Consider the following 20771-nt stretch of genomic DNA (forward strand, 5'->3'; position numbering starts at 1 on the left):
AGGCCACCAGGCCTCGACCAATCAGCAACAGGCACAGCATGGCGACGATGATGTCATAAAAGTTGCCTCGACCAATCAGCGACGGGCACAGTATCGACGTAGATGTCATAATGGTTGCCATGGCGAGGATGATGTCATAAAGGTTGCCTCGACCAATCAGCGACGGGCACAGTCTGCCGCGAATTCTGGAATCATCATTGTCCATATACTACGGGGACATGCATATTCTAGAATACCCGAATCGGGCCACAGTCTAGTTATATATAATAGTATGTTATTATGTTGGAAGCTGCGGGACCAGTGTGGTGTCTGTGCAGTACTATATGAAGATGCTGGAGGGTGAGTATAAGAATGGGGGCACAGGGCTTATATTGAAAGCACCACTCCAGCACTGCAAAATAACACTGGAGTGCTGCTTTAAAATCCCATGGGAGAACTACACTCACTGGCCACTTTATTAGGTACACCTGTCCAACTTCTTGTTAACACTTAATTTCTAATCAGCCAATCACATGGCGGCAACTCAGTGCATTTAGGCATGTAGACATGGTCAAGACAATCTCCTGCAGATCAAACCGAGCATCAGTATGGGGAAGAAAGGTGATTTGAGTGCCTTTGAACGTGGCATGGTTGTTGGTGCCAGAAGGGCTGGTCTGAGTATTTCAGAAACTGCTGATCTACTGGGATTTTCACGCACAACCATCTCTAGGGTTTACAGAGAATGGTCCGAAAAAGAAAAAAAATCCAGTGAGCGGCAGTTCTGTGGGCGGAAATGCCTTGTTGATGCCAGAGGTCAGAGGAGAATGGGCAGACTGGTTCGAGCTGATAGAAAGGCAACAGTGACTCAAATCGCCACCCGTTACAACCAAGGTAGGCCTAAGAGCATCTCTGAACGCACAGTGCGTCGAACTTTGAGGCAGATGGGCTACAGCAGCAGAAGACCACACCGGGTACCACTCCTTTCAGCTAAGAACAGGAAACTGAGGCTACAATTTGTACAAGCTCATTGAAATTGGACAGTAGAAGATTGGAAAAACGTTGCTTGGTCTGATGAGTCTCGATTTCTGCTGCGACATTCGGATGGTAGGGTCAGAATTTGGCGTAAACAACATGAAAGCATGGATCCATCCTGCCTTGTATGGAGCATGTTTGGGATGTGCAGCCGACAAATCTGCGGCAACTGTGTGATGCCATCATGTCAATATGGACCAAAATCTCTGAGGAATGCTTCCAGCACCTTGTTGAATCTATGCCACGAAGAATTGAGGCAGTTCTGAAGGTAAAAGGGGGTCCAACCCGTTACTAGCATGGTGTACCTAATAAAGTGGCCGGTGAGTGTATAACTCCCAGCATGTCCTGCAGATCCTATGGCATGCTGAGTTATAGTTCACCACATGAGTGGCAGAGTGCATTATTGTGTGTTGTAAAGACTAACATTTTAATTGTGGCAGCCAGCCAGCTGTGGTGAGGTAAAAGCATCCCATGACTGCACACAGAGCCCTCCCTCTTGTTGCCTTTCCACAGCACAGGTTATAAGAGGAAGCCTGCAGATTCTAGTGGGGAGTCTGAAGGACCTGAGATGATGTCAAGAGGGAGGGCTCTGAGCTGCCATGTGATGCTCCAGCCCACCCACTCCTGACATCACACAGGTCCTCCTTGTGCACAGCTCTTAAGGTACCTTCACATTAAGCGACTTTGCAACGATAACGATAGCGATCCGTGACGTTGCGGCGTCCTGGATAGCGATATCGTTGTGTTTGACACGCAGCAGCGATCTGGATCCTGCTGTGATATCGCTGGTCATTGCTGAAAGTTCAGGGTCGTCAGATCGGCGTGTATCGTCGTGTTTGACAACAAAAGCAACGATGCCAGCGATGTTTTACAATGGTAACCAGGGTAAATATCGGGTTACTAAGCACAGGGCCGCGCTTAGTAACTCGATGTTTACCCTGGTTACCATTGTAAATGTAAAAAAAACCAGTACATACTCACCTTCTGCTGTCTGTCACACGTCCCTCGCCGTCTGCTTCCCGCACTGACTGTGAATGCCGGCCGTAAAGTAAAAGCAGAGCACAGCGGTGACGTCACCGCTGTGCTCTGTACTGCCGGCGCTCACACAGTGCAGACACAGGATGCAGGAGGAGTGCAGGGAAGCGGACGCTGGGCACCGGAATGTGAGTATGTGTTTTTTTTTTTTTTTACATTTACGCTGGTAACCAGGGTAAACATCGGGTTACTAAGCACGGCCCTGCTTAGGGGACTTCGGCATCGTTGGTCGCTGGAGAGCCATCTGTGTGACAGCTCTCCAGCGACCACACAGCGACTAGACAGTGACGCTGCAGCGATCGGCATCGTTGTCTGTATCGCTGCAGCGTCGCTTAGTGTGAAGGTACCTTTATGTTATGATCCGGTGACCATGGAGCCACATGTGACTATCTCTGGAGTAAGTGGTACCTGTACTGACCGCAATCCTAATACTGACACCGCAACTAGAAGTAGCCGTGGGATGTACCTAACATGGCCTAGACACCTCGACACAGCCGGAGGACTAAATACCCCTAAAGATGGAAGTGGGAAATCCTATCTTGCCTCAGCGCAGAGCCCCAAAGGATAGGCAGCCCCCCACAAATATTGACTGTGAGTTTAAGAGGAAATACGTACACAGGCAGAAAAGACAGAGTTTAGCAAAAGAGGCACTTCTAACTAAAATAGAAAAGGATAGGACAGAGTACTAAACGGTCAGTATTAAAATTCTAGAAAAATCCACAGCAGAATATACTATCTACTACATCTAACTAAAGACATAGGATGTATATCTGCATCTCCAAAGAATCCAGCATGACAGAAAAATCCAAACAAAGTCTACGCTGGACAAAAACACAATAGATTGCACTGCACATAAAAGCACACCGCATGCGTGCTACAGAGAACAAATAACCAGACACTTATCTTAGCTGAAATGACAGCAGGGCAAGTGGAGCCAGACAGAGATGCAATCCCTCCAAGATACAATGGACAACTGGCAGGGATAGATGGATCCTACACAGCTAAATACCTAATAGAACTGCAATAAGCAGAAACACCTGCCCTAGCTTACAATCCAGAGACCACTGCACTACCACTAGCAACCACCGGAAGGAGCCCAAGAGCAGAATTCACAACACCTTTAGTGTCCAGCCCAGGCAGGTACCAGCGAACTCCTCTCCCCCGAACCCTGCTGCTGCTGCCTCCTCCTCCCCCAGACACACAGATCTCCCCAGCTGCTGCAAGGAATCTAGCGCTGGGGAATCCATGTGTGTCCCTGCTTAAGTGCAGTATTCATTTGCTGCTCCTAGCTCACAGCTCAGCTGATAGGTGGGCGGGGAAGCAGCTAATGAATATTCACTGCACTTAATCATCGGGATCACATGGTTTCCCCAGTGCTGGGCAGCAGGGACATTTTTCTGCTTTCTGAAGTGGGATAACAGTGCGATCCCACTCGCTGCTCCCCCCTCCCCACATGCTACATCCCTACCATAAGACGCACCCACACTTTCCTCCCAAATTTGGAGGAAAAAAAGTGCGTCTTATGGTCAGAAAAATACGGTAGGTTTGTAATCCGATTTGTGTGCGATGCGTCTGCCCTAAATAATCTAAGTTGGTGAAGAGAGAAAAATAGAGGCATAAATTAAATTTATGGGGTCAAATAACTAAAAATTGGCATGTTTTATATATACTCGCCCCTTTTGCTATGACGTCCCTAAACATTTCTGATTCAAGCAATTACCTTCATAAGTCACATGCTTGGAAAAAGGAAGTTCACCTGTGTGAAATCTAAGTGGATACAGTATATTCCACCTTTTCTGAGAGGCCACAGAGACTGGAACACAATTAAACAATTAAAGGGAACCTGTCACCCCCCCCCAGGCGTTTTTAACTAAAAGAGCCACCTTGTGCAGCAGTAATGCTGCATTCTGACAAGGTGGCTCTTTTAGTTATTGGTGCTGTAACTGCCGAAATAATCAGTTTTGTTATTTGTTCTAAATACCTTTCTTCAGTCCTGGAGGCAGGCCTTTCCCCCTTGCTTTAGATGCCACACAGTCGTCACTCACATCTTCTTGGCGCCGGGCGCCGCCTCCTCACCGCTGTTTTGAAATGATGCGGCGCCTGTGCTCTTTTCTCCTGCCTTGGGCAGGTGCAGTGAGCGCTGGCCGTCTGTCCTCTGTGCGTACGTACGCCCTGCCTGTGAATCACAGCCCTGTAGTATGAATAAATCATAAGACACTGGGGGGCTGGGATTCACATGCAGGGCGTACGTACGCACAGAGGACAGACGGCCAGCGCTCACTGCACCTGCCCAAGGCAGGAGAAAAGAGCGCAGGCGCCGGATCATTTCAAAACAGAGGTGAGGAGGCGGCGCCCGGCGCCAAGAAGATTTGAGTGACGGCGGTGTGGCTTCTGCAGCAGGGGGGGGGGGAAAGGCCTGCCTCCAGGACTGAAGAAAGGTATTTAGGACAAATAACAAAACTGATTATTTCGGCAGTTACAGCACACAGAACTAAAAGAGCCACCTTGTCAGAATGCAGCATTACTGCTGCACAAGGTGGCTCTTTTAGTTAGAAACGCCTGCGGGGGGGTGACAGGTTCCCTTTAAGCAAGATGCATCACAAACTAAACACCATGAAGACCAAGGAGATCTCCAGACAACACCATGAAGACCAAAGAGATCTCCAAAGAAGTTCGGGACAAAGTTGTTTAGTAGTACAAGACAGGTTTGGGTTATAAAAAAAACTCTCAATCTGTGAAGATCTCCCGGAGCACCATCAAGCCATTATCTTCAAATGGAAAGAACATGGTAACACAACAAACCTGCCAAGAGAGGGCCACCCACTAAAACTCTCAGTCTGGGCCAGGAGGGCATTAATCAGAGAGACAGCACAGAGACCAAAGGTAACCTTGAAGGATCTGCAGAGTTTCCAAGCAGAGACTGGAGTATCTGTCCATACGACTGCAATAAGCCGTACACTCCATAGAGGTGGCCTTTATGGAAGAGTGGGCAGAATAAAGTCTTTACTGCCACACAAAAATTATAAGGCTTATTTTCAGTTTGCCAAAAGACATGTGGAAGACTTCCCAATTGTATAAAGTCAGATACAGACCAAAATTGAACGTATTGGTCACCAAGGTAAAAGCATCTTTGGCACCAAAACAACATAGCTCACCACCCCAACAATACCATCCCCACAGTGAAACATGGTGGTGGCAGCACCATGGTGCGGGGATGATTTTCAGCATCATCGACATTTAAAATGGTCAGAGTCTAGGGGAAGATGGATGGTGGGAAACAGGGATATTCTTCAGCAAAATCTGATCACTCTGTCAGTTATTTGAGACTGTGATGGAGGTTCACCTTCCAACAAGACAACGACTCAAAGCATACTGCTAAAGCAACACTCGAGTTGTTTAAGGGGAAACATGGAAATGTTTTGGAGTGGCCTAGTCAAAGCCCAGACGTTAATCTAATTAAGAATCTGTGGTCAGACTTGAAGATTGCTGGTTTCCAGAGGAAATCATCTAACTTGAAGGAGATGACGCAGTTTTGCCTTGATGAATGGGCAAAAATCCCAGTGGAAAGCTCATATAGACTTCTCTACAGCGACTTGCAGCTGTAATTGCCTCAGAAGGATAATTGACAAACTACTAATTTTAGGGGGGTGAATAGTTATGCAGTCTGTAGTTTTCAGTTATTATGTCCTATCTGTTATTTGGTTCACAATAAAAAGAAAACCAAATGTTCACAGTTGTAGGCATGTTTGTTACAAGAACGGATGCAAACACCCTAAAAAAAAGTGATAATCAAGGTTGTGAGGTAGAAAAACATGAAAAAATGCAAAGTGCCAAGGGGGGTGAATACTTTCGTAAGCCACTGTACACTGAGAAATTGACTTCCAGTTCACGCAAACAAACCCCTGTGTGTTCTGGTTGGTCTGTTTGCCGGGGACTGGAGCAGAGATGGAAACCGGAGAAGATGGAGATTGGTAAGTATTTTAATCCACTTCATCAGCACATAGGAAATTAGGAGGGATGAGGAAAGAAAACATTCGATGTGACATCTTTAAGATTGAGGACTAGAGCTCATTTAATGTGTAATAGAACAAATAATGTAGTGCATATAACGTCTCTCTTAATTCCCCAGAGCATATGTGGATCCTGCTGGGCTTTTACTGCTGTTGGAAACATTGAGGCACAGTGGGGAATCCTTGGACATCCAGTAAACTTATCAGTTCAGCGTATGTGTCTGCCCTTCCTTGTCACAAGGCTCCTTCATCTATGTAACATAAACCCTATCAATTTTGGGGCTAATTCTTAAAAAAAAAAAAAAATCAGACTTCACTTACATCTCAGTGAAACACTGTTTTATATGAACCATTTTAAACTTGGAAAAAATATCCACTTTGATGTCCAAAATCTTTTGCATGCAATGTTTCTCTGGTGGCAGATGTGGTCAGTAATATGTATAAGGAGGAAAAAAATATAAAAAATCTGGGTCCACTATTCACATCCAGGTGGAGAGAAAGGAGTAAATTAATGAATGTATTTAGGAACGGCTATCTGATAAGAAGAGGTCCTGAGAATGGCAAAATTAAAGGGCTTTTACAAAGGCAGAATCCCATAGATCCAAGTAGGATTGTGCCCAGCACTGCAGATCATGTGAATGGGACTGAGATACATGAACAGGCACAGCTGCCCTCTGGAGTACAGGATGAAGAGGAGCAAGCAGTTGACCCTTTCATTTGTTGATTGGAAGGGCGCTATAGGGTCATATCCTAAACAGAAAAAATGATAGACTTTCCCAAGTCCCAATAACGGTTTCCCATGACTCCACTTCTTAATATAAAGTGACACTTTCCACTAGGAAATGTATAGCGATCTGTAAGAAGCTCCCATACGGATAAATTGGTGGAAGCCTTTAAAAAGGAACGGGTCTAAGATAGTGGAAATGCCACAATTTTGTTCATTTTAAAAAATCATGCTTTTATTGCTAAAACACACACACACACTGTATATATACATATATATATATATATATATATATATATATATATATATATATATATATATATATATATATATATATATTATATACACACACACCTTTAATATCACAATTTCTATGCTGAAACAGAAGAGGGCAAAAAATTATCTTAACACACAACGGAGTTGATTTTCCACTAATATAGATAGATATAGATAGATCAAATAAATTGATTTATTCTCCCATGTAAATTATTTATTCTCCCAGAGAAATCATGCAACGTTTTAGTTCCAAATGGAATCTTTTTCAAGTAAAGATTATATGTGGAACAGAAATATTACATGATTTGTGTGAGAGATTAAATCACTCTATTTGATCCCTTGAAGTGCTGCCATTTTTTTTACATTATACTGTGTGTGTGTATATATATCGAGATCGCTATCCAGGACGCTGCAACGTCACGGATCGTCGTCGTTCTCGCTGCAAAGTCGCTTAGTGTGAAGGTACCTTAAATGCTACACCTTTGTTTTAGTAATCAAGACACGATCAAAACAATTGATAATTGGAGTTCCACTTTATAGGCACCCCAAACAGTGACATAAAAAGCCCTCTCTTAATTATAATTTATAAAATAAAGTTATTGTCTTAAAAGGATATTCCCATCTCCAAGATCCTATCCTAATATGTACTGTAGTAGGTGTAATAATAATATTAGCAAATACCTCTAATTAGAAATTTAATATAGTTCTTCAGATTCACTTAGTCGCTTACCTCATGTAAGGCACTGCAGTAGCTTAAGCATCCATGGTTATGACCACCAAGATCTGTCTAACTAATTGCCACTATATGAGTGGTCGTAACCATGGATACCTAAGCTACTGAAATGCCCTACATGAGGTAAGTGACATAGCCAATCAGAAGAACTATACTACATTTATAATTGAAGGTTTTTGCTAATATTATTACATCTACTACATATTGGGATAGGATTTTGGAGATGGGAATACTCCTTTAAGTGTCTTTCATGACATATTCTAAGTCTTAAATTACCTGTGCTTTTAAATTAAATCACAATTATTTTCTTCCAGAGGTTCTTGATTGTGGTCCTTGTGAGGCCGGTTGTAGAGGAGCATATATTTGGGACGCTTATATAACTGTCATGAAGCTACGTAAGATACATTTTGTATTTTTGTACAGTAAATATAGTGTATCATTTAGGATAAGAAGCCACTGCTTTACCCAATTAAGTTAAACGAGGAAAAGGACAGATTGAACTGAATCCTTACAGTCTGATATAAAACTGCGAGGGGAATACATTGTAAAAAAAATTACAGCTTATTCAATATCAGTAAGGGCCCATGCACATGACAGATTTTCTCGAACAAGTGCCATCCTTGGTTTTCACGGATTGCACTCATACCCAAGATATAACAGCTGCAGGCTTATACCGTAGAGGGACTGTGTTAAACACAGAGCAGCTGTTATGATGGTAACTTATGATAAACACATTCAGCGTGAAAAAATGCCCTGACTGGCAGTCCCAGATGTGAGCAAGTCAAGTATTTACATAAACAACATGCAGTACTAGTCTGTAATGTTCAGAATATATCGCCTTTATTGTATTGTATCACATTTATTAATTAAGAAAAATCAATATTGTTTTTCTCTTTTTTCCTCTATAGAGGGATTGGTAAATGAACGCGATTACGAATATGTAGGGGTAACACAGAAATGTAGAAGTACTACTTCTTCAAAAACTTTCATATATGACTTCTTAATGCTCCCTAAAAATGAACACGGTAAGAATTATAATACTGGGACAAATTTATTTTTTGTGTAGTGGAAGCTTTTATTGCAAAGAAATACTCTTAATATTCCTGCATACCTTATATACTGTGGTACAAAGAATTGACGCTGTTATTCCCGATCAGTAGCTGATATCTGTCAGGACTCCAGAGGAACAATACATCCCCAGCTGGATATGGTTCTCTTTGGAGGTACTGAGAATAGGAAGTCAACAAATCCAAAACAACAAAGAACTTTGGCAGCAATCACCAATTGCTTTTATATCTTCTGGTGACGCTAGTCACTACTCACGGGCAAGCCGTGAGGCTGGGTAGTCAAGAGGTCCGAGGTCAAAAGCCAGGAGGGTATGTCATAAACAGATGGGTGAGACAAAGGTGTAGTCAGGAAATAGTTTGGGGTCAATATTCCAAGACTGTAATGGATCGCAACAAAAGGGCTAGGCAAATGGATGGTCAAGGCAAATCGATCGAGCAGCAAAGATCAGAACACAAGGCTAGGTGCACAAAGCAAACACACACCTCTTGAGCAAAGCTACAATTGTCACAAATCTAAGGCAGAAAGCTGGCTAAATAGCCAGGTAATTACTAAGAACAGGAGACACATGGATCCTGATTGGATGGCTAAACTGTCACTCAAGACACTGACAGCTCAGCATGCCCCAACATGTAGAGGGAAAAATTAAAAACTTTGTTTCACTCAGCTCTGCATGATTTGACCAGTTTAACAGGCTCAAATTAGTGAAAGGTCCTCTTTAAAGGGGTTGTTTGGTTCAAATTGATGAATCACCCCAGAGCACGCACTGTGGGAATTTGCAGGTTTCTGACTAGGGACCGGAGGATATGTATGTTTATACATGCTCCCGGCCAGGGCCTGTCTAGTGGGGGTGGCCTTGCTCTACACTTTTATTGAGTGAGGCCGCACCTCTCTAGTGACACGGCCATGTAGCGGCAGACTAGAGGGCGCAGCCTCGCTTCATATAAGTGTATAACACGTACACACCCTCCGGGCCTGACTCAGAAATCAGCGCATCCCCGCAGCACACAGTGCATGCACTGGGGGAATATTCATAAGTCTGCAGTCACACACAGTGATTGCAGACTTATCGATTTGGACCAGACAACCCCTATAATACGGTGGGAGAGTAAAATTGGTAATGGCTAAAGCAAGAAGAGTAAAGAATAAAATTAATACATTCATGAAAAACATTTAATTGCAATATTGATATTGATTGTGTTTTTTTCTTTAAGCAATGGCCAATTATCTAAAGAACAATGGAACCATTGCTGTGGCCATCAACAATAGTCTTCTAAAGGTAAATATGTTGTAAGCAGTAAGTGTACATAAATACCATAAGTATTTTCATACATATGGTCATAGTCTGTACAAATCCCCTTTATAATTTGTAAAGCGCTGCGGAATATGTTGACGTTAAATAAATAAAATTTATTATTATTATTATTATTATTATTATAGCCGAAAGTGTTAGCACCCTTGAAATTGTTCCAGAAAATGAAGTATTTCTCCCAGAAAATTATAGGCAGGTACACATGTTTTGTTGCTTACAAGTTTATTTCCTTTGTGTGTACTGGAACAACAAAAAAAAGAAAAAAGATAAAATGGACATAATTTCACACACAAATTAAAAATGGGCAGGACAAAAATGCTGGCACCTTTCCAAAAATTGTGGGTAAACAACTTTGTTTCAAACATGTGATGCTCGTTCAAACTCACCTGTAGCAAGTAACAGGTGTGGGCAATATAAAAACCACACTTGAAGCCAGGTGAAATGTTTATATTACATATATATTACACACACACAATCTCTATACAGTGATGCCTGTCAGAGAATGGGGTGGGCACTGAAGTACTGCAGCATAGTGTTTGTATAAGTAATACCACCATACTGATCATTAAACTTTTCTGTACTAAAACCATTATTATTCCCATATAGTGACCATCTATTGTAAATTGTAGCTTTACAACTGATCTCTGTAAATAGTATATAATGTATAGTGCACAGGTAAATCCAGTAGCTCACCGGAGAGGACTCCAGTTGAAATAATTTATTTTCTCTTTTTGCTATCTGGCATCTACTATATAATTGTCTAAGGGTCACTTTCGTCTGTCTGTCGTGAAACGGCCACTCCCTACTCCCCTGCCATCAGTGCCCACTTCATACTCCCCTCCAGTCAGCGCGCACACACGGTTAATGGCAGCGTTAATGGACCGCGTTATGCCGTGGTGTAACGCAAATGTTAACGCTGCTATTAACCCTGAGTGACCAACTTTTTACTATTGATGCTGCCTATGCAGCATCAATAGTAAAAAGATCTAATGTTAAAAATAATTTAAAAAATAAAAAATCATTATATACTCACCTTCTGTCGGCCCCCGGATCCAGCCCAGGCCTTTCCCGCTCCTCGCGACGGTCCGGTCCATGCATTGCGGTCTCGCGAGACCGCTACGTCATCATCTCGCGAGACCACAATGCATTCTTGGGACCGGAGCGTCGCGAGGAGCATCGGTAAACGCCTGGGTTGGATCCGGGGGCCGACGGAGGGTGAGTATATAACTATTTTTATTTTAATTCTTTTTTTTTAACAGGGATATGGTGCCCACATTGCTATATACTACGCGGGCTGTGTTAGATACTGGGTGGGCTGTTATATACTACGTCTCTGTGCTATATACTATGTGGGCTGTGCTATATACTACATTGCTGTGCTCTATACTACGTGGCCTGGGTCATATACTGCATGGGGAGTGTTATATACTATGTCTCTGTGCTATATACTACGTGGCTGTGCAATATACTACGTGGCTGGGCAATATACTACGTAGCTGGGCAATATACGACGTGGCTGTGCTATATACTACGTGTCTGGGCAATATACTACGTGGCTGTGCTATATACTACGTGGCTGGGCAATATACTACGTGGCTGGGCAAGATACTACGTGGCTGGGCAAGATACTACGTGGCTGTGCTATGTACTACGTGGCTGGGCAATATACTATGTGGCTGGGCAATATACTACGTGGGCTGGGCAATATACTATGTGGCTGTGCTATATACTACATGGCTGTGTTATATGCTACGTGGGCTGTGTTATACGCTACTCGGCTGTGCTCTATTTCTCTGCTGTATCTGTGCATCATGAATCGTGGTATGTGTTAAAGCGGGAGGTCCACTGAGACTCTTTCGCCCGGGGCCCTCAAAAACCTGGAGCCGGCCCTGGATTCACTGATTGGTCACGCCCGGCCGCGAACAATCAGCGACAGTCGCAGTCCGCCCGCGAATTGGCACGGCATTTGAACCACGCTTCGCTAATTGGTCGCGGATGGCTGGCCGAATCCTTTGTATAAATTGCATTATTCTGAAAATTTCATAAATTAACTACATACATATTCTAGAATACCTGATGCGTTAGAATCAGGCCACCATCTCGTAGCTCAATATGACACCTTCCAGCCTAGACTTGACTCTATAAAATTTATCACACAGACATCTAAGGCTGATAGCTTTTAAACGCATCCACCTCATTTTTTTCCCCCCAGTTCTGCACAAAGTTTATAGGGCCATAGTGCCTCTGTACCTCCTTTTTGCCTCTCCCCCACAGTAACTATCCTGCAACATATGATAGATTACACGAGATATGTTCCCCTTTGTGACCCCTCTCACAGTAGAAATGTTTCCCTGAGTGGCCCCCATACTCTAATAATGTTCACATTCTGGCCCCCACAGCTTAATAATGTTTTCACTGTGGCTTTCCATACTATAATAATCTCTTTATTGTGTACTCTACAGTAGGTATAACTAATCATTTTTCTCTAAATTAATACAGGATTACGTAGGAGGAGTGATTGAACAGAAATCTTGTGAGCCGTACGCTGTAAACCATGCAGTTTTATTAGTGGGCTATCACCTAAAAGGTAATAATGAACCCCAATTCATGTCTAAAACTAGAAACCCTACTTGAGCACCTATCTCACATATTACGATTGCCGTAGTGCTCCATTTCAACCTTATTCATGTCTAGTTAGTTCCGAAAATGAGGTGTCCATAACATGCATTAAACAAGTTACCTGATCACGGATGTGGATATTTGTTCTCTAAGGCTACTTTCGCACATCAGTTTTTTACCGTAAGGCACAATCCGTCGAATTTTGAAAAAAACGGATCCTGCAAAAATTATGAAAAACTGATGCGATGGATCTGTTTTTTTTTTTTTTACGAGAGAGAGAATGGAAGATGCATGGTTTGTGTAAAAAAAACAAACAATTCGGTCGTCGGATTCCATAATTTCCTCTAATGTTTGACACGTTTTCCGCCGGATCCATTACTGGGCGTTTTTTTGCCGGACAGAAAAAACGTTCCTATGTACATTTTCTCCACCCACCGGAAAAAGAATTTGATGGATCCGGCAAAAAACAGATGACACGTGAGGCCATCCATCGCAATCCGGTGATGATACAAGTCTATGAGAAAAAAACGGATCAAGCGGCAACTTTTGCCGGATCCGTTTTTTTTTTTCAAAATTTGCCGGATTGTGCCTGACGGCAAAAAACTGATGTGTGAAAGTAGCCTTAGGGGTTATTTTGCAGTGTTTTTTGGAAAAATGACACTATTTTTGTAGCAGTATCTTGCGCTAAAGAGGAAATATTGTTAGGAAAATTCATGGCTAGATTTCTTATTCTTAGTCTAAATTGTAAGCTACAGTAAAGCAAATATAATAATTCCATTTAAAAAAAAAATAATTAGTAAAAATCAATTAAAAGTACAGTGTAGCTGGAGTGGTGGAATCACTGTGCCGTGATCCTAGGAGAGCCTGGTTGGGCGTAGCTAGGTGAATACTTGACTCTTCGCTAGAGCCCCTGATGATGGGGTTAAACTTGGCTCCAGATGGAAACCAGGTGATACACCAAGACGAACCACGGATGCATGGCAGCTGAACCCCAAGGGACAGAAAGCTGGCACCGCCTAGAAGGAAAACTTCAGCCTGTACAGGCGGGCACGGTGCTGGCAGGCTCAGATGATCTACAGGCGCCAAACCAGGGGTGGTGCATGACGCTAAAGACATGCAGAGCCTGTGAAGGGCACACAGATGTCAGCGGCTGGCCTCTGATTTTTTTTTTATTATTAAATGAATGTATTTTTGCGAAATATAACTGTCAATAGGGTTTTATTAATAGGGTTTTAAATCTTTTAGCTTTGACAGCCTATGTATTTTACATCACATACAGTAGTTGGCCGTTAGTGGGCTGTAATCTGACAGTGGGGTTTGCAACCCATTTCTAACTATTTTTTACAGAACTTTTCTAAACTGACTTATGAACTCTGTCGTGGTATATACAGTACATATAAAAAAAAAGGATAAAAAAAACATGCTCCAGCACTGTTACAAGTTTAACCCCTTCAAGACACAGCCCATTTTCGTTTTTGCTTTTTCGTTTTTCACTCCCCTCCTTCCCAGAGCCATAACTTATTTTTCCGTCAATATGGCGATGTGAGGGCTTATTTTTTTGCGGGATGAGTTGTACTTTTGAACGACACCATTGGTATCATCATGTCTTGTACTAGAAAACAGGAAAAAAATTCCAAGTATGGTGAAATTGCAAAAAAAGTGCAATCCCACACTTGTTTTTTGTTTGGCCTTTTTGCTAGGTTCACTAAATGCTAAAACTGACCTGCAATTATAATTCTCCAGGTCATTACGAGTTCATAGTATCTAAGTGGTGACATTTTTTTTCCAAACTTTGCTAAAAAAACATAAATAATAATTGTGCCATTTTCCGATACCCGTAGCATTTCCATTTTTCGGGATCTGGGGTTGGGTGAGGGCTTATTTTTTGCGTGCCGAGCTGACATTTTTAATGATACCACTTTCGGTGCAGATACGTTCTTTTGATCGCCTGTTATTTAATTTTAATGCAATCTCGCAGCGACCAAAAAAACGTAATTCTGGCGTTTTTAAGTTTTTTTCTCGCTACGCCGTTTAGCGGTCAGGTTAATCCTTTTTTTTAACTGATAGATCGTGCGATTCTGAACAAGATGATACCAAATATGTGTGTTTGATTTTTTTTTAATTGTTTTATTTTGAATGGGGCGAAAGGGGGGTGATATAAACTTTTATATTTTTTTTTATTTTTTTCCAAAACATTTTTTTAAACTTTTGCCATGCTTCAATAGCCTCCATGGGAGACTAGAAGCTGGCACAACTGGATCTGCTCTGCTACATAGAGACGATGCTCAGATCGCTCCTATGCAGCTGAATTACAGCATTGCTATGAGCGCTAACCACAGGGTGGCGCTCACAGCAAGCCGGTATGAACAACCATAGAGGTCTCAAGGAGACCTTTGGTTGTTATGCCAACGGATCGCTGACCCCCATTCACATGACGGGGATCGGCAATGCGCGCATTTCCAGCCCGATGGCCGGAAGCGGTAGTTAAATGCCGCTGTCAGCTTTTGACAGCGGCATTTAACTAGTTAATAGCAGCAGGTGGATCGTGATTCCACCTGCTGCTATTGCGCGCACATGTCAGCTGTACAAAAACAGTGAATGGCATATGCAGTAACCCGAAGAAAAAAATGCTGGCCGGGATGCACTAAGATGTAAAATAAATGCAGGGTAAAAAGACACTCATCTAAAAACTCATGTTAGTAGCCTGCTTCAAAAAATATAAGCATAGCCCCATTCAGAGGGACAAAGTGTCCAAGATAAGTACGCCTGCGCAGGGCGGGCCACTAGAACTTGTAATCTCTTATACTATATACTGCAATACTATAGTATAGCATTGTCGGTATATACCGGCAATAACAATGAGCTAGGAAAGCCAGCCTGTTGAGTACTGAAATAGTTTTGTGCCAGTTAAATAATGCTTTCAACATTTGATTGCGGCAGTTAGCAGAGCTGGCTCCTCTTGCTGCTGTATGAAGCAGGTGCCGACTGAACAAAACAGCTGGTACCGACTGAACAAAACAGCTGGTACTTGCCTAGCACGGAGTGATCTCCGTTACTAAGCAGACTCCATCCACCTCCCAGTTCTCATATAGCATATTTATGTTTTATAGTCGCAAAGAGGTTAAGGATCTTTTAATCAGGAGGTGTCAATGATTTACCGCAACAGAAAGGAGCCAGAAGACCACAGCATCTGATTTCTCCTACTCCTGCACCGATTAGAAGCACTTCACCTTATTAAATAATGTATATTTCTTTTGGAAGTGCAGGGGTTAATCTGCTCTGTTGGGATCTCCTGGAGCATTTAGGCTCTCAGCTGTTAGCCACTCCCATCTTCTATAGAGACTGGGTCATGACTGGCACTCATTGTCAGGGATAGCTTATGCTGCATGGCTGGAGGTTGTTGTTGGTTATGAAGGCGTTTGGTGGATTTATCTGTGACTGTTGCTAGGTTTTGAGTGTGTGATAATTTCCTTTCTTCTCTTACTTTGGTTTAACCACATCCTCCACTCCCCGGTGTTTACCTCTGTTGTTTATGTGTGAGTATATTTGTATGTTTGGTATTTTTCCTTACCGCTGTTCCTACTACCTTGTTAGTCTGGTTGGTGTATTACGGTACACTACTACTCCCCTCTTCTCTGTGGGTGAAGGGTACAGACTGAGGGCGGATTCAGGAGCTAAAGCAAGGTACATGGCCCCAACATCTTCACCATCAGAAGTAATCCAGGGAACAGGGCGAGCTAGGGCGCCCCTAGTGTTAGGGACAGGGATGGAGCACCTGGTCCCGGGACACTCGGTAACAGAGTTGTGACAGGAGGTCAAAAGAAGACTTGAATAACTGTGGCCCTTTACTTTCTCCCTACTGACATATTTTTACCATAAAGTTCAACTATTGTTTGTCGGCTTGGTCTAACTTCTTGGATGTGTTTAGAATTTTCCATCGTCCAGTTTTTAAGATTGACATTAGCGATATTAGCATGGTTCAATAATTTGCTAATTTTAGCCAAGAAGGCTTACCTACAAAATGCAAAATAAAAAACATTTAAGGTGACATGCAAACTAAATCTTATTTTAATTATTTTTTACTAGATAAGAAACAACCTCATTGGATCTTAAAAAACAGCTGGGGGGAAGATTGGGGTGAAAATGTAAGTATTAGGCCGGCCTCACACTAGCGAGTTTTACGGACGTATGAGCGCATAAACTACGTCCGTAAAATACGCATAACACACGGCCCAATGATTCCCTATGTCCCAGCTCCTATCAGCCGTATTTTACTGATCCGTATTATACGGTCTTGTACGGCCGTACAAAACCGCAGCATGCTGCGTTTGTCACCGTATTGCGCAAAAAAATCGCTAATGAAAGTCTATGGGGGCGAGAAAAATACGGATTACACACGGACCAGCAGTGTGAACTGCGAGAAATACGCAGCGGTGTTAGTGAAAAGCCGGTAATTCAATTGCCGGCTTTTCATTTCTCCTTCCCAAACTCGACAGGATATGAGACATGGTTTACATACAGTAAACCATCTCATATCTCCTTTTTTTTTGCATATTCCACACTACTAATGTTAGTAGTGTGTATGTGCAAAATTTTGGCGCTGTAGCTAAAATAAAGGGTTAAATGGTGGAAAAAATTGGCGTGGGCTCCCGCGCAATTTTCTCTGCCAGAGTGGTAAAGCCAGTGACAGAGGGCAGATATTAATAGCCTAGAGGGTCCATGGTTATTGGCCCCCCCTGGCTAAAAACATCTGCCCCCAGCCACCCCAGAAAAGGCACATCTGGAAGATGCGCCTATTCTGGCACTTGGCCACTCTCTTCCCACTCCCGTGTAGCGGTGGGATATGGGGTAATGAAGGGTTAATGTCACCTTGCTATTGTAAGGTGACATTAAGCCAGATTAATAATGGAGAGGCGTCAATTATGACACCTATCCATTATTAATCCAATAGTACGAAATGGTTAATAAAACACACACACATTATTACAAAGTCCTTTAATGAAATAAAGACACAGGTTGTTTTAATATTTTATTATTCTCTTAATCCAGCTGAAGACCCTCGTTCTGTGAAAAAGTAAAAATAACAAATCAACAATATCTCATACCTTCCGAGGATCAGTCACGTCCCACGAAGTAAATCCATCTGAAGGGGTTAAATCATTTTACAGCCAGGAGCTGTGCTAAAGCACTCGCTCCTGCCTGTAAAACCTTGGGTACTGAATGGAAAGCAGGGTGACCTGTAGTTACCTTCAGTCGCGGTGATGCGCCCTCTGCTGGATGTCCTCATGAACTGGAGCCTTGGAAAAGTTCCCACGCTCGAGTTCATATGAGAACATTTACTTTGATGTTGTTCATTATGCAGAAGTGACCTGGTTACATGATTCTGCAATGCCCTTTTGAAATACCAAACATTTATATATATATATATATATATATATATATATATATTTTTTTTTTTTACTATTTTAACGACTTAAAAAATTCTGCACTTTGTAATGATTGAGGACCAATGATTTTATATCTTAATAAATCCGATTTTTATATATCTGGCAATTTCAATTTTTTTTTTTAATTTATTTATTTCTAACTGATGAGGGGGTGAATCCATTTTTATTTTCTCATTTTTTATGATATTACAATTTATTTTCGCAGTACCCTTTAGGGGACGCTTGCTCCCTTGTCTATATACTGGAATACTTTGGCATTTAGAACAAGCCAGAGGAGTACCAAGATGATGGTGACGGGTTGGCTGCCATGGTTTTCCATTGGCATCCGGTCGATCGTGTTGTAGGGTAGCGATAGACGCCCAAACAGACCTAATGGCACAACTTAAATTAAGTGGTTAGTGACCGACAGCAACATTTATCAGTCAAACATGATGGATTCTGCGATGGTGGATCTGCACGGAGTGTCCAACACGGATGTTAATAGAACCTTGAATGTTGGTACGTTTCAGTAACATGAATACTAATCGTTGTTCTCTCTTTTACAGGGATTTTTTAAACTCCATTTTGGTTCAAACATGTGTGGCGTTACAACTTGGCCTCTAAGTGCTGTTGTGACCTACCCAGGATCCAGGTCGTACACATGTCCTCCCTAACAACGAGTGCTTCAGTTTCGATTCCTGTGCTGCAGTTTCGATTCCTGTGCTGCAGTAAAGGGGTTATCCGGAACCAACAATAACCAATCCAAGAGGGAGAATGTCGTAAAATAATAATAAAAGCATTACTTACCTGGTAAATGACCTTGTGCTCCACTGCTGGGTGTTTGTTTACATCACATCCACACGTGACTGCTGCAGCCAATCATTGTGCCACAGCGGAGTGACCGCTGCAGCCGGTCATTGGCTGCAGCACAGTAATCAAACAAGAATGGGGAGCAGAAGAGTGGCAGTTCTGGAGCAGCAAGTGATTTACCAGGTAAGAAATTATTATTTTATGGCAAACCCTAATCTTGTTTTGTTATTGCAAGTCAGCCCCTTTGTTGGCAATTAGGAAAATACTCTTGTATAGAACTTAGTAATTCAGTGCCACGTTGTAACTTAAAGGTTTTTTATGTTAAATATACAAAGATGCATTGTACTGCATTTTATTAAACCTGCTTACACTTAATTTCTCTGCAAAATCAATGTGGCAAAATATTGGATTATTTCTAGCAAATTAAAAAAAAATTAAAAAAATTGCCTTTTGTTCTGCATATTTCCAGAAATTTGAATGACAGCCAATATAGCCATTGTCACATCTCTCCTACATTCTGATTCAATATGTTGGTGACAAATTAGTAACTCAGATCAATTTGCCATTCAGATTTTAACAATTCTCAACTTTTAGCGTTAAAGGTTTAAGTACCGTTTGTGCATGTAGGAGACACAGTCAGCATGTGGAAGAAGGCACTCTGGTCAGATGAGACCAAACTAGAACTTTTGGGGCTAGATGTAAAACGCCAAGTGTGGCAGAAAACCAACACTGCACATTACCCTGAAAACACCAACCCCACCAGCAAACATGGTGGTGGCAGCAGCATGATGTGGGGAGGTTTTTCTACAGCAGGTAAGCTGGTCGGAGTTGATGGACAGATGGATTGCGCTAAATACAGGCCAATCCTGGAGGAAAACCTGTTAGAGGCTGCAAAAGACTTGAGACTGTGGTGTAGGTTCACCTTCCAGCAGAACAACGGCACTAAACATTCTGCCACAGCTACAATGAATGGTTTAGATCAAAGTTTATACATTTATGTGAATGGACCAGTCAAAGTCCAGACATAAATCCCGTTGAGAATCTGTGGCAAGGCTTGGAAATTGTTGTTCACAAACGTCTAAATCCAATATCACGGAGCTAGAGCGAATGTGCAAAGAATGAGGAAAACTTTCAGCCTCTAGCTGTGCAAATCTGGTAGAAAAAGACCCCTAAAGTCTTGCAGCAGTGATGGGAGAGAAAGTTGGTCTTACTAAGTATCAGACTACAGGGGACTCAAAATGATTGCATGTCAAAAATGTAATTTATATTTTTTAAATATTTAGAAAACCATTTATTATTTCCTTTACACTTCGTAAATATTCGTTGCTTTGTGTTGATATAGCACAAAATCCCAATAAAATACATTTAAGTTTGAGGATGTAAAGTGAGAAAGTGTGGAACAGTTCACAGGGTACGAGTACTTTAAGGCACTGAATATCAAGCTGCTACGGCAATTTTTGAATTGAGCGGCTTTCTGCTAAGTGGTTATATAAAGTTCTGTACCAGATGTGTTAGCTCTTCCATTTGGTAAGCCATCGACTGGAGATGTTCAAGGGTATATACCAAGTATTCTGTTAAGGTGATCCATCAACGTGTATTAGGGCTTCCATCGGTAGACATGGCACATGCTACTCTGCCTAACAGGTTCCAAAGACATCTGTTTTCATCCGTTCTATCATACACCGTGATCTAAAATCTGTTGGAGAGGATTTTTCCTTGATTATAATACTGCTATTATTTTGGATAAGCT

At 42.2% G+C, this 20771-nt stretch overlaps 1 protein-coding gene across 3 annotated transcripts in view; it reads left to right on the forward strand.

The window, feature by feature from the left end:
- The window catches only part of LOC143806638 (cathepsin W-like), a 37507-nt gene extending 18262 nt beyond the window's left edge, over nucleotides 1-19245 (forward strand). The window contains exons 5-11 of one of the 3 annotated variants that reach the window (XM_077287404.1): nucleotides 6176-6269; nucleotides 8104-8184; nucleotides 8698-8814; nucleotides 10069-10133; nucleotides 12666-12753; nucleotides 16872-16930; nucleotides 18778-18978. In XM_077287404.1, coding sequence (XP_077143519.1) covers nucleotides 6176-6269; nucleotides 8104-8184; nucleotides 8698-8814; nucleotides 10069-10133; nucleotides 12666-12753; nucleotides 16872-16930; nucleotides 18778-18885 — 612 coding nt within the window. In that variant the 3' untranslated portion in view covers nucleotides 18886-18978. Of the gene's footprint in view, nucleotides 1-6175; nucleotides 6270-8103; nucleotides 8185-8697; nucleotides 8815-10068; nucleotides 10134-12665; nucleotides 12754-16871; nucleotides 16931-18777 lie in introns of all 3 variants that reach the window. The other 2 variants (XM_077287403.1, XM_077287406.1) reach the window with 2 other exon arrangements.
- The last annotated feature ends 1526 nt before the right edge of the window (nucleotides 19246-20771 follow it).

The sequence above is a fragment of the Ranitomeya variabilis genome, chromosome 2, assembly GCF_051348905.1.
Source record: "Ranitomeya variabilis isolate aRanVar5 chromosome 2, aRanVar5.hap1, whole genome shotgun sequence".
NCBI lineage: Eukaryota > Metazoa > Chordata > Amphibia > Anura > Dendrobatidae > Ranitomeya > Ranitomeya variabilis.